Genomic DNA, 15,124 nt, shown 5'->3' with positions numbered 1-15,124 from the left:
CTACAGGCAAACAAAAATACATATAAACCAGGACAAAATATGTAATAGACTCTACAGGCAAACAAAAATACATATAAACTAGGACAAAATATGTAATAGACTCTATAGGCAAACAAAAATACATATAAACCAGGACAAAATATGTAATAGACTCTATAGGCAAACAAAAATACATATAAACCAGGACAAAATATGTAATAAACTCTACAGGCAAACAAAAATACATATAAACCAGGACAAAATATGTAATAAACTCTACAGGCAAACAAAAATACATATAGACCAGGACAAAATATGTAATAAACTCTACAGGCAAACAAAAATACATATAAACCAGGACAAAATATGTAATAAACTCTACAGGCAAACAAAAATACATATAGACCAGGACAAAATATGTAAGTTTTGCATTGAAGCAAATAAATAGATAAAAGTGCCTAGTGAAAACTTGCACATGAAATAAATATTATTACAACATTGTATTTTACAACACTGCGTTAGTTGTATAAGATATAAATAATATACATTTGATTCCTCTAAATTACACTGCTTCATCTTAGAAGAAATTGAACGAGGTTGATTGAACAACAAACAAAAAGTTGCTTATCAAAAAATATACCACGCCCTCCTTGAACAAAACCAGTAGAATAAGTTTTTTTTCTTAATGTTAATTACACTAGTTTACCAGATGACGCGTTTATTGATTATAATCCGTTAATTAGCTTAGAGTTAATTATTATATTGTGGAGGGGGAGACGAAATTACGCAAATGATAGCTAGGTTGGGGTAATGTCTGGGCGGCGTGCGTTAATAGAATTTGGGATAATTGACACCCAGGGATAGACTTAGGGTGTAGCGTGTCTTTAAACTGGGATATTATGAGAGATAGGCTTAGGGTGTAGCGTGTCTTTAAACTGGGATATTATGAGAGATAGACTTAGGGTGTAGCGTGTCTTTAAACTGGGATATTATGAGAGATAGACTTAGGGTGTAGCGTGTCTTTTAACTGGGATATTATGAGAGATAGACTTAGGGTGTAGCGTGTCTTTAAACTGGGATATTATGAGAGATAGACTTAGAGTGTAGCGTGTCTTTAAACTGGGATATTATGAGAGATAGACTTAGGGTGTAGCGTGTCTTTTAACTGGGATATTATGAGAGATAGACTTAGAGTGTAGCGTGTCTTTAAACTGGGATATTATGAGAGATAGACTTAGAGTGTAGCGTGTCTTTAAACTGGGATATTATGAGAGATAGACTTAGGGTGTAGCGTGTCTTTCAACTGGGATATTATGAGAGTTTTAGAACGGCTGTAACCTTATCAGCCTTCGCTGTAAAGGAGGAAGCCTTCTGCCGAGCTGTGGTGGTGATCGAAGTGGTAAGTGCTGCCATCTCGTGCCTTATACCCGGGTAGGAGGAGGTGGTCTCCTCCCTCCTGATTTCCGACCCGGGGGCCACTTGCTGACGTCGCCGACGGAAGATGTTCGCAGATGTGGAGGAAGTTGCCGTCTTGTGGTTATTCCTTCGTCGGGTCGTGGACGGGCGAAGGCGTTGGCTCTCCGACGTTCCTAGATGGGGTCTAGAATGCGAGAAGCCCTTGAGCGCCCGGGTGCGTTTCGCTTCTCGGGGAAAATTGGTAAATGCTGTTGACGATGTGGGAGCTGGCCTGTGTCTCCGGAGCCCCGAGGAGCGACCTCCCGTCGAGGATCGGAAGAAGGACGTGGCGCGCGAGGGCGTCGCGCGTCGGCCAGGGTGAAAGATGCTACGCCCTGGGTCTGGGTTCGATGCCGCCCTTGGCTCAGTGTCGTAGGCCGACTCGTACCTGACGGTGGGATGGTAGCCGGTGTCGTCAGCGTAGTATAGAACCACCTGCAGCGTCGAGAGAAGGAATGGATATGGATATATAAATTATGAAGGACATATAACGTAAGAATATAATAGTTATAGGTCAAATGAAAAATTATATATATATATATATATATATATATATATATATATATATATATATATATATATATATATATATATATACACACACACACACACACACACATATATATATATATATATATATATATATATATATATATATATATATATAGGGGAGAAAGAATACTTCTCACGTATTCCTTGCGTGTCGTAAAAGGCGACTAAAAGTGGAGGGAGCAGGGGGCTGGAAATCCTCCTTTCCAGTTTTTACTTTTCCAAAAGAAGGAACAGAGAAGGGGACCAAGTGAAGAGCTTCCCCTCCTTCAGTCCTCTGTTCTTAATGCTACCTCGCCAACGCGGGAAATGGCGAATATGTGTGAAAAAAAAAAGAAAATGTATATAATAACTGTACCAGCGATAATGGCTTCACCAGAGGGCCCCATCCAATAACCTAACCACCCTTGTTCTTACCTGCCTGGTACCTCCTGGTAGGAGGACGTGGTATGTACCAGTGACACGTCTGCCTTCCCTGGTCTCCTGGTGACCGAACTGCCTCCGGTCGTGGTCGACAGAGTACGAGAACTGGTATCTTTCCTGGTGAAGGAAAATAGGGATTGAATTCCTGTTTTGGGACCATTTAGGAAAAGACGTTGAATTATTATATATATAAAAAAAAGACGATATTTTAACCTCATGAGGATTTGAACCCCCCATTTCATCCTACCCCAAGTGGGATAATCCATTCATCGACCAGTTTCTAAGGGAGGATGAACGGCTGGGCTGACTTTGGACAGACTGCCACACGTATGAGTTCGAACGCGGTTGGTCCCCGTGCGTACTTGAACGTATGTCATTACGTATTTTGTTAGACTTTTGAATCCATGTGATGTGGTCTTATCATTTCACTGACCTACGCTGCAGTGGAGGTTCGTCTACACCATCGCACAGACAGTTGGTTGATTGGCTGGTTGTAATTTCCTGCCACAGCGTCACTGTTTCTCTATTGGCAGCTCAAGGTTGTGATGTCTACTTCTTTTCTTACACCGCTGAGCTTTTGGCAATCTCAACCATCTCGTGTGTCTTTCCATGTCATGCACCCCAAAGTATCTCGCAAAGAGAAGAAAACAGCAATTATATGTTGATTATTAATTTTGATGTTACTGCATTCATTAAGCATTCCGATATTGGTGTTTTTACAGTTACGAAATCAAGTTACGAAATTTTTGCTTGATGTTTAGGTTTTAGGCCTATCAACTGCCAGGGTCATTAAGGCCTGAGTTCTATATATTTTTTCTACGTGTGTGTGGTGTGGGGTGTGAAAATGAATGCGTGAGAATTTTTGCTTTGATGCAGTCGGCTTATCAATTATTCATAAGCCTATTGTAGATTAAGGTAGGTTAGGCTTAAGGTTAGGTAAGGTTTAATTAGTATTATTAAGTCGTATATCATCGCTCACCTAGACTTTCTAATGGGACAGAAACTAAAATTACCTGATTTTTTTTTCTTTTTCCTTTCATCTTTGTGGTGAATTTTGTGACCATTTACCGCTCAAGGGTTTTGACGGAATAGAAACGTGTAGCTGCTTTTCCCGTTTTCGTATGAAGTCATCAGAGAAAATGTAGGAATGGAAGGCTGATAATTTGATGAGACACTATTGTATTATCCAGAGACACCCCCTTCTCCCCCTAATTAGGCGATGGTTTCATTATCATGCTTTACTAATCGGTCTTTGAAAGTGAATCACCATTCATTTTTAGTTTTTTTGAAGGAATTATCGAGTTAAGATGAAGTAAAAAGAAGAATGGATGAATTATGATCAATATAAACCATAACATTGAACTCGGAATTCACATCTGTGGGAGAAATACTGAGATAATGCATAACAACTTGAAAATTATTCTGTTCACTAACGATAAAGATTAATTATATGGAGAAAATTCATTCATTCACGTTTTCTTTGATGATTTTAGAAGAGTGGAGGGGGGACTATGAAGGCTTTACATTTCTACTTACATCGTCGACAGTATGGTCGCCAGGAGTTGGATTGTGATGCGGGAGAGCCTTCGTTACGTGGCTGGGTGACAGTCGACTGGTGACGGGGCCACGCGAAGCGTGGAAGACAGGTCGACGTGGCGTCGACGCCGTCGGACGAATGGGAGCTTGTGTCGAAGGGGGCCCTAAGACTGACCCCGGAAGCTGGACGAATAGCGACAAGGGAGAGTCACGAGCTTCGTCCAAGCCGGCCCCTTGTTCTCGTCTCCCCTCGTCACGTGGAGACGGGGTGGTCTCATGGTGTGTCCGTGTTGGTGGGAGTGGTTGAAGGGGTGATTGCAAGGGTGGGTGTTGAAGGGGTGATTGCAAGGGTGGGTGTTGAAGGGGTGATTGCAAGGGTGGGTGTTGAAGGGGCGTTTGTGGGAGAGGCTGAAACGGTGATGATGGTTCTGGGGGTTGGAGGGGCGTTTGCTGTGGCTGTGGGTGTTGGAGGGGTGATGCTGGGTGTTGAAGGGGCGGTGATTCTGGGTGTGGTTGAAGGGGCGACTCTGTGTGTTGAAGGGGTGTTTGCGAGTGTTGAAGGGATGGTTCTAGATTTGGTTGCAGGGTTGACTGCGGATTTTGAAGGGGTGGCTGTGGGTTTTGAAGGGGTGGTTGTTGACGAGGATGAAAGAGTGACTCTTGGTGTGGTTGGAGGGGTGATTGTGGGTGTGGTTGAAGGGATGGTTGTGTCAATGATTGAATGGGGTGTTGTTGTTGGAGGGGTAACTGTGTTTGTTGTTGAAGGGGTGATTGTGTCAGTGATTGAAGGGGTTGTTGTTGGAGGGGTGACTGTGGTTGCGGTTGGAGGGGTGATTGTATCAATGGTTGAAGGGGTGGCTGCGGGTGTGGTTGAAGGGGTGATTGTGTTAATGATTGAAGGAGCTGTTGTTGTTCATGGAGGGGTAACTGTGGCTGTGGTTGAAGGGGTGATTGTATCAGTGATTGAAGGGGTTGTTGTTGGAGGGGTAACTGTGGTTGTGGTTGAAGGGGTTGTTGGAGGGGTAACTGTGGTTGTGGTTGAAGGGGTTGTTGGAAGGGTAACTGTGGTTGTGGTTGAAGGGGTGATTGTATCAATGATTGAAGGTGTTGTTGTTGGAGTGGTGACTGTGGTTGTGGTTGAAGGGGTTGTTGTTGGAGGGGTGACTGTGGTTGTGGTTGAAGGGGTAATTGTGTCTGTGGTTGAAGGGGTTGGTGTTGTTGGAGGGGTGACTGTGGTTGTGGTTGAAGGGGTGATTGTGTCAGTGATTGAAGGGGTTGGTGCTGTTGGAGAGGTAACTGCGGTTGTGGTTGAAGGGGTGATTGTGTCACTGATTGAAGTGGTTGGTGCTGTTGGAGAGGTAACTGTGGATGTGGTTGAAGGGGTGACTGTGTCACTGATTGAAGGGGTTGGTGCTGTTGGAGAGGTATCTGTGGATGTGGTTGAAGGGGTGATTGTGTCACTGATTGAAGGGGTTGGTTTTGTTGGAGAGGTAACTGCAGGTGTGGTTGAAGGGGTGATTGTGTCGCTGATGGAAGGGGTTGTTGTTGGAGAGGTAACTGCAGGTGTGGTTGAAGGGGTGACTGTGTCACTGATTGAAGGGGTTGGTGCTGTTGGAGAGGTAACTGTGGATGTGGTTGAAGGGGTGACTGTGTCACTGATTGAAGGGGTTGGTGCTGTTGGAGAGGTAACTGCGGGTGTGGTTGAAGAGGTGACTGTGGGAATGATTGGAAAACTGATCCTTGGCTTGGTTGAAGGAGCGATGGGTGTGTATGATTCGGAAGAAGTGGCGAAAGAGATTGGACCTGTGACGGTGTCGGAGTGATGAGACGCCGGAGGATTCGGCTGGGGACCTCGGTTCGAACCCTGGACCCGTTTAGGAGGCTTTGGTGGTCAACGGCGGGAGACTGGAGATGTCTCGAGACGCGAACTTCCACTTCCTCTTCTTCTTCTTCTTCTTCCTCAACGTCATCTTCCACTTCATGGCCTCGTTTATCCTTACCATTAGCCTCAATTCGACTAGGGTCATCGACAGGGTCGAGGTCGTGACCCCCGGGACGACTGGGGTCATCAGTGTCTCGGTCGTCGTAAACGCGTTTCGCGCCGGACCTCCTCCTGAAGAGGTTTCGAACGTGGCTGGCGAGTCTGCGACGGGCCAGAGCCCTGGTCGAGATGCCAGGCGATCGGACACGGCCGGCCTCTCTCTCATCTCCTCCATTGTCTCTTAGTAGCCTGAAGCCTCTCCTATTAGGTCCACGACCCTTAAGGTCATTATTTCTCCATCCTCTTTTGTTTTCTAGGTCTACGGGGCTAGTGGTCCGGGATGGTCTTCCCCTTCGGCCGACACTAAAACCATTGGCGTGGATGCGACGCATGTTGGCTCTCTTTATACTTAGAGGCCTCGGGTTTCTGGTCTTGTGTATGTCCGTGTGACCTCTTGTGACCTGATGTGTGTCACCTTGACCTGTTCCGGTCCAGTCTGTGGTCGTGAGCTGATCTGCAGTAGTCTCTCCTACGTCAGATACGCCGGAATTCACGTCATTCTCGTCCCTGTCCCCTCTCACGATATAGACGTTATCGACATCTTTATGATCGTGGTAGATCCTGTCTCCGAAGTGACCAGTGTCTTGTTCCGGGCGAGCTGAACCATCGCCCCTGTAGTCAACAGATCTGTACACAAGGGTGCTCTCCCCAGGAGACATATCTTGGACTACATTCTCCTGAGGCAAGATCACATTCGTACCATCACACTTGTTATCGTTGCAAGTGGTATCGGCGTGTAATTTCAGCTCCTGTGATCTCAGAATGGTGTGGGATCCATCGTTTTCATTGTCCATCTCACTGGATGTCTCGTTCGTGTCCTCATCTTTCTTATTCTCTTCTCTGTCATCACGATCGAAAAGACTGGTGACTGTTTGAGTTTCTACTGTAGTGCTCAGAGATCGAGGCTTAAATCCATATTTCAGTTCACTTTCTAACTTCGATTCGAGGTCATCTGTATGGCCCTCATTGTACTCCTTGTGGAAGTCCACTTCGAAGTCGCGGTCTTCCTCAAGTTTCTCGGCTTCGGTAAAGTCAACAGCACTCAGAGCTTCGATGTCTTCTCCAAGGAGGTCTTCAGTACCTAGGTCTTCGATGTCTTCTTGTGGATTGTCTTCAGCATCCAGGACTTCGATTGCTTCATCTGGAAGGTCTTCAACACCCAGGACTTTGATGTCTCTTTCTGGAAAGTTTTCAGCACCCAGGACTTCGATGTCTCCATTTGGAAGGTCTTCAGCACCCAGGACTTTGATGTCTCTTTCTGGAAAGTTTTCAGCACCCAGGACTTCGATGTCTCCATTTGGAAGGTCTTCAGCACTCAGGACTTCGATGTTTTCATCTGATGATTCTTCAGCATCCAGGACTTCGAAGTCTTCTCCCGGATGGTCTTCAGCCACCAGGACTTCGATGTCATCTTGGGAGAGGTCCTTCTTAGCCACCAGGACTTCGATGCCGTCTTCGCCATCGCCAGCAGTGACGGAAGACGTCATCACCAAGAGAACCAAGAACAACATCTGAAAATCACCAACTGAAGTTTAACTTTCATAGATCAGCTTCTTTCATTCTTGATCATTTCTCTTTAATCTAGAAGTTTAGAAAGAAGTTAAACATTCTTCAAAAGAGACAAAGATGAGAAGAAATTACTTATTTTATCAAGGGTTGCCTATATATATATATATATATATATATATATATATATATATATATATATATATATATATTTCATACTATTCGCCATTTCCCGCGTTTGCGAGGTAGCGTTAAGAACAGAGGACTGAGCCCTTGAGGGAATATCCTCACTTGGCCCCCTCCTCTGTTCCTTCATTGGGTGATTCGTTATGTATGACAAGCAAAATTGGATTTCATATTAGATGAAGTGTGAGCACGACGGAACGACCCTTAGTACGACGGAACGACCCTTAAGGACGCATTGGTACGACCCTCACGAGCACACGACTTGACCCAAGGCCGTGGGCGGGGCTCCCCTGCCAGTGTACTTGTAGTGTTTTATATAAGTCGTGTAGAGAGTGTATATAAGAAATGCGTACGACCTGAATTATTTAGGTGAATTCCGTTGTATGTTTGTATTACAGACACATATCACAATTACACAATGATCGAAAACACTCAAGATTTTTGTAGATTAAAAAGAATGATTTCTATACAGTATCTATGTTTGTTACCTTTGTTATTCTGTATAGAATATCGGAGATTATTAGTAATTAAAACATTTGTATATTGTAATTTGATCCATTATTTTGATGATTTAGAATTAGAGAGAAATTTAGAACTTGAGGGAGGAGGTGTCAGTATTGCCACTAGGCTTAATTGATATTATACAAATATCACACAAACTTATCTCTTGTGATAACTATATATACATATAACAAACACTTTCTATATTACAGATAGACTTGACGAGACACCGAATAGTTCAAATTCGTCATATTTCCGTGTCTATGAACAGACTACATCTGCCCCGTCCCGCACAACTCTGTGTTGGCAAGACTGTATCGCCACAGCCTCCCACTTCACCACTGAACTGGCCAACGACCGATGTGTTTGTCTGTCAATTCATGGCTGAGGACGAGCCGAAGGTATGGCATTATGTAATTCTTGTGTCCCTCTAGATGTGTATACAACAGTTGAAGTCTTATCTTGGGAGCTTTCTTTAATGGGAACTGAGTAAATAAATGTAGAGTGTGCTGAACATGTACACACACATCGTCATCTGGTCCGTTGTTTTTTGTGTTTATTTATTTGTGTCTAATTGATGTCAGGTTTTTGTTTATTTATGTCTATGTAATTATATGAAGTCTAGGACGACGATGTGGTTTGTTGGATAGGTTATCTAATTCGCACCAGATTGGCGAAGCGTGAGAGTAGGGAGGGCTGTGCTCAAAAGCAAATTATTTTGAAGAAATAATAAGGAAGATCCTTTATCTTGGGAGGGAAAAAAAATGATCTCGGCCATTAATATTTTATCAGAACCTCAAAGATTGTAAAGCAATTCATTGCCGTCTACAGAGAACAAGCAGCCTCTTTGGAAAAGATGTTAACAAGCAGTTAACAAGCAATTTAGGACATGAGAGTAATGGAGGAAGGAAGGATTGGCACAAATTGCGAAACTGTGAATGTAGACGTCACACGGAAGTTTGAAAAAAATATGTAGGTATTAAGAGAAGGTGAAAGCAAATGAGAGGCCCCCTGGCACATTAGGTAATGAGATGTGTGTAATTACCGAGAAGGGAGATAAGAGAGAAATGAATAGTTCCACGGGGACAAGGAAGTGGTTTAACTGACACACAACGCTGAGTTCGAGGCAGGAAGTCGCGAACCATTTGAATTTAAACCATCAAGACTTCCTTAAGGAAAGCGGAGACATCTTGTAAAAAAAGCGACATCTTGTAAAAAAAAACGACGTAGAGTGCGTGTCTATATTTAGCCTAGGAGATGGTCTAACTTGAGACTGATAAAAGGGGGTTAATTAGGCGACATTTTTTTTGAATTAGAAATGTTATGTAAGTTGGAGAGAGACGTGAACGCGCGTAAGAATTTTTATTTTGTCCTTTACCCAATTCGTGAAAGATGGCTTCCCTCACGGTTTAGATATTTGGACCACAGTTTCTTCATCCTTGTTACGTTATTTCCCCGTCACAGGCACCCCCGTCTGAATATGTTTGCTGATGATGCCATACTTTTGAGTTGAATGCGAATGCTGAAGAATAGGCAACATTGCATAGAGGCGTTGAGAAGACGTGAAGGGATATGAAGATGGGAATAACGAAAATATAACGAACTCTGATCATAAATTGTATAATGTATTTGAGCATTACAGAGATGTCTTCATATAGAGCGTAAATTACTACCAGGAATGGAATCGTGAGCGAACTGAATTACATATTCCCATGTGTATCTTATTTTTGTGGCGTTACCGAACCCAACCTACAGCGAATGAAAGAAAAAAAGTGTAGTTTTATATATATATATATATATATATATATATATATATATATATATATATATATATATTATATATATATATATATATATATATATATATATATATATATATATATATATTATCCCTGGTGATAGGGGAGAAAGAATACTTGCCACGTATTCCCTGCGTGTCGTAGAAGGCGACTAAAAGGGGAGGGAGCGGGTGGCTGGAAATCCTCCCCTCTTGTTTTTTTTAATTTTCCAAAGGGAACAGAGAAGGGGGCCAGGTGAGGATATTCCCTCAAAGGCCCAGTCCTCTGTTCTTAACGCTACCTCGCTATCGCGGGAAATGGCGAATAGTTTGAAAGAAAGAAAAGAAAATATATATACACACACACACACATAACGTGTAGGGGAGACAAAGAGAGAGGTCTAAACCAGGAACTGCTCTGAATGGACCAGGAAATCTTAACTTTCCCATATAAGATTGTCATCTTCAGAAACACACACCGTAATATGCACACGTCGCGCCCTCCTTTGTTTACAAGTTGCTCAATTGTCATTATATATGTGTCGCCACCAAACCCCCTCCCAGCGGGTGTGGGAGAGGGTATGGGATGGGATGGGATATCTTGGGGATGGGAAAGGTATGTGCTGTTGGGGGGAGATAGACGCTGTAGTTGCTGGGTGACTAGTACACTATGGAAGTCTCGGACTCTCGACCCCAGTCTCCAAGTGGTGATGAAAAATCCATTTTGTTTATACGTTTCGTGAACCATTGAGATTATATATATATATATATATATATATATATATATATATATATATATATATATATATATATATATATATATAGAGGGATGAATGACTTTCTCTTTATATATGAATTTTATATATACGTTTCGGGAACCATTGAGATTATATATATATATATATATATATATATATATATATATAGGGATGAATGACTTTCTCTTTTTATATATGAATTTTATATATACGTTTCGGGAACCATTAGCTTATATATATATATATATATATATATATATATATATATATATATATATATATATATATATATATTATATAGAGGGATGAATGACTGTCTCTTTTTATATATAACTTTCATAGAATTTTGTTTCCGTTGTCATTTACATCAACCTTAGTTACATATTAAAGAAAAGGATGATTAGAAATTAGCAATTGGTCAGGAAATAAACGAAGATTTTCAAGAAATGTTATATTATGCAAATTATCAAGTTTCATAAAATCAATAAATCAATTTCATTAATCTAAGCATCTTTACTATTTATTAGATGGACTTTGTTCTAGCAAACTTTGATAGCCATCTTCACAGTGAGAATAAGATATTATTATTATTATTATTATTATTATTATTATTATTATTATTATTATTATTATTATTATTACTATCATTATTATTATTATTATTATTATTATTATTATTATTATTATTATCATTATTATTATATTATTATTATTATAAATGGCCCAACCCACCCCCATACACATGTATATACATACGTCCACACACGCAAATATACATACCTACACAGCTTTCCATGGTTTACCCCAGACGCTTCACATGCCTTGATTCAATCCACTGACAGCACGTCAACCCCGGTATACTACATCGCTCAATTCACTCTATTCCTTGCCCTCCTTTCACCCTCCTGCATGTTCAGGCCCCGATCACACAAAATCTTTTTCACTCCATCTTTCCACCTCCAATTTGGTCTCCCTCTTCTCCTCGTTCCCTCCACCTCCGACACATATATTCTCTTGGTCAATCTTTCCTCACTCATTCTCTCCATGTGCCCGAACCATTTCAAAACACCCTCTTCTGCTCTCTCAACCACGCTCTTTTTATTTCCACACATCTCTCTTACCCTTACGTTACTTACTCGATCAAACCACCTCACACCACACATTGTCCTTAAACATCTCATTTCCAGCACATCCATCCTCCTACGCACAACTCTATCCATATTATTATACTTTCTGAGAAACTCATTCTGTCCATCAAAATTCTCAGGAACTTTGTCTTACAATAGATGGATTTTTATAATACTTGAAATATCCATGTGAGTATGATGATATAAGCCTGGTTATGCCATGTCGACAAATTGTACTAGACTAGGTTTGTAACTGTCAAACCAGTTCTTATGTTCTATTACTCTAGAATTGGAATCTAGTTACCTGGACTTGGAAATCTGTCATTTCTTAAACCAAACCAAAACTTGTGTTTGTACTGCATCTTACAGTCGGTGTATTATTATTATTATTATTATTATCATTATTATTATTATTATCGCTATTATTATTATTATTATTATTATTATTATTATTATTATTATAATGATAATGATAATAATAATAATAATAATTATTATTATTATTATCATTATTATTATTATTATTATTATTATTATTATTATTATACCATTCTTAACCAATGTAGTAAAATTATCTTATTTCCGTTGGGTAATATCACAGTTTTCAAGGATTCTTTTTGATATTGAGAGTGTAATTTTTCCTGTGAAATTTATATATATATATATATATATATATATATATATATATATATATATATATATATATATATATATATATATATATATATATATATATTGACGCATGAGTTAGATCGAGCTGACATTAAAAGTTTGAAGAACATATGATATCTTGCAAGCCAAGAGAAGAAAACAATACATTTTTGGTGTTTTTAGGAATTTTAGGATCTTTTTTAGGGGGGAGGGAGAAAAAGAAATCATGTTAAAGGCATGAATTATGGTGAAGGACAATTAATTGCAGTTTATTTACTTAGATAGTCATAAGTAGACATTTTAGAACCGTAATGTACATGGTTAGAATGATTGGCCATCAAAAGCTAATGGCTATTTAGCCAGAATCTGTGCCCATTCCTCAATTATGGACAATACATGAATCTACTCAGAGCCAGACCCTAATTGTTGAAAATAAAGTTTTGAATATTGTTTTCGTGCTGGAGGGAACAGGCCGGAGGGATGGAAGAAGCTAAAAAGGAGTTTGTTGAAGAGTTAGTGATCGAGAGAAGATTTAGGAACGGTAGAGAGAATATTGGAACGTGATCTGTATTGCTGTATATTTCTCCATTGTCTCGTAGATGAATATTTAGCGCAAGATTTACCCAAGGAATATTTGAATTGGTTATTCAAACGCCAGGATCGTCATTTTATATATAATATACTCGAACTTGCTATTAATCAAATATATTCTATAATATGTTCTATAGGTATTTTAAGAACCACTTTGTCGCCATTCATTTTCAGAATTAGAATATATATTTTTTTTACACTAATATAATCACGATGGAAAAGAGCTTTTGTACCCGAAAAGCACTTTGAATAAATCTAGTTTATTATATATCACTTCCTTATCTCAAGTCCAGATTCTTCCTATACAACAATACATGTATAATAATGTATATACATGTGTATGGGGGGGGGGGTTGGGCCATTTCTTTCGTCTGTTTCCTTGCGCTACCTCGCAAACGCGGGAGACAGCCACAAAGCAAAATAATAATGATATAATGTATTCATACAGTATACAGTAGATGCTCGGTCATCACACACACACACACACACACACACACACACACACACACACAGTGCCCATCTCACTCATCGAAAGTTCATAGTTTACTTACGGTCGTATTCATGAACCACTTCATTGTGGCTTCGTATATTGCTGGGTTCGACCCTAGAATCCCGCCGGGGTTCGAATCCAACCGGAGTCGGGCCAAGCGACGGACTGGATGCAATTTGGGTGTACCAGGCCATCTTATTTATGTTTATATATATATAAATGGCTGCCGGCCCCAGCTGGGGAAATGCGCGGGATTTTTTCTCATAAAGTGATATGCGGTCGCCTTTTATCTCTCTCTTCTTTTTTCCCCCCCTCCTGTACTTTCACTCTCCTAGTGTGATGTGTGTGCCATTAATTAAGCGAAAGATAAGAGCGGTGGACGAACTACATTCTGCCAAGTACAGAGCAAGATAGAGAGAAAAAAAGGTTACGAGAATTAGGCAAAGTTCTCTGTCCAGAATATAAATTAAGTGGTAATTAATGAGATTGCCACCAGGGGGGAGAGGAAACTTCCTGGCCCTTGTCCAATGGCGTCTTTCACCATTACGCAAGTTTTACTTCTCTGTGCGTTATAATCGACCTGGAAGAGATTAGTAGTTAGGTGTGCGTAATTGCGTATCCGTACTGTACGGGAATTCAACAGTGGGAGGAGCCCAATCCAGTATCGTAATGGGGGTGTGTAGGAGCACCAGTCGTGATGGGTTATAGTAATGGTGATTGGAGGTTGGCTTTTGGTAGTTGGGTAACTAGTTGACGGGTAGTTCGAGGTGTTGGTCGATGGTTTACTCTTGTAGGTGATGGATTGAGGTGCCTTGTTATTATTGGTCGTTGATAACGAGGTATTTTGGTGATTAAGTCATTCTATATTGTGTCGACGACAGGTCATCCAAAATATGAGAAAATTCTAAAAGTATCGGATCTTTTAGGACATTATTATTGATACATTGACAATGACCAAAAGACCAAAAGGAAAAAATAGTCATGTCTGAAGCATGAAGAGATATAAATAGAACTGCTGATAGGGGACAGTTAAAGTGGTCATGTGGTGTTTATCTGTCATGGTGAGAAAAATGAATTGATATGTGAACTTGGTCAGATAAAAAGATATGGCTGACGGATTGAGTCGAGATATGGTGTGTCAGATGTCTTATTTCATGTATTTACTTGGAAAATGTGGAAGAAATAGAGAGATGTACTAGATAACAGAACGATTCAGCTGTAGACATGTTTGATCAGAACGACACTTTTTCAAAATGAATTATATTAATTCCAGGTTATAGATCAAAGAATGGATATATATATATATATATATATATATATATATATATATATATATATATATATATATATATATATATATATGCATTATACATGTCAGCTAGAGACTTGAGTGTGAACGAATGTGGCCTTTGTTGTGTTTTCCTAGCGCTACCTCGCGCGCGTGCGGGGGGAGGGGGTTGTCATTTCATGTGTGGCGGGGTGGCGACGGGAATAAATAAAGGCAGCACGTATGAATTATGTACATGTGTATATATGTATGTCTATGTATGTATA

At 40.4% G+C, this 15,124-nt stretch overlaps 1 protein-coding gene across 1 annotated transcript; it reads right to left on the bottom strand.

Moving 5' to 3' along the window:
* On the bottom strand, positions 1–13,751 carry LOC139745676 (uncharacterized). Its single transcript, XM_071656075.1, has 4 exons — positions 13,632–13,751; positions 3,943–7,494; positions 2,401–2,523; positions 1–1,869 (listed from the first exon to the last, which is right to left on the bottom strand). Exons 1-4 carry the CDS (start codon positions 13,653–13,655, stop codon positions 1,291–1,293), a joined length of 4,278 nt encoding a protein of 1,425 aa, XP_071512176.1. The 5' UTR covers positions 13,656–13,751; the 3' UTR covers positions 1–1,290.
* Positions 13,752–15,124: the final 1,373 nt, after the last annotated feature.

The sequence above is a fragment of the Panulirus ornatus genome, chromosome 62 (assembly GCF_036320965.1).
Source record: "Panulirus ornatus isolate Po-2019 chromosome 62, ASM3632096v1, whole genome shotgun sequence".
NCBI classification, from domain to species: domain Eukaryota; kingdom Metazoa; phylum Arthropoda; class Malacostraca; order Decapoda; family Palinuridae; genus Panulirus; species Panulirus ornatus.
Note: the sequence above shows the minus strand (reverse complement) of the source record. Positions and strands in the feature narration are given on the sequence as shown.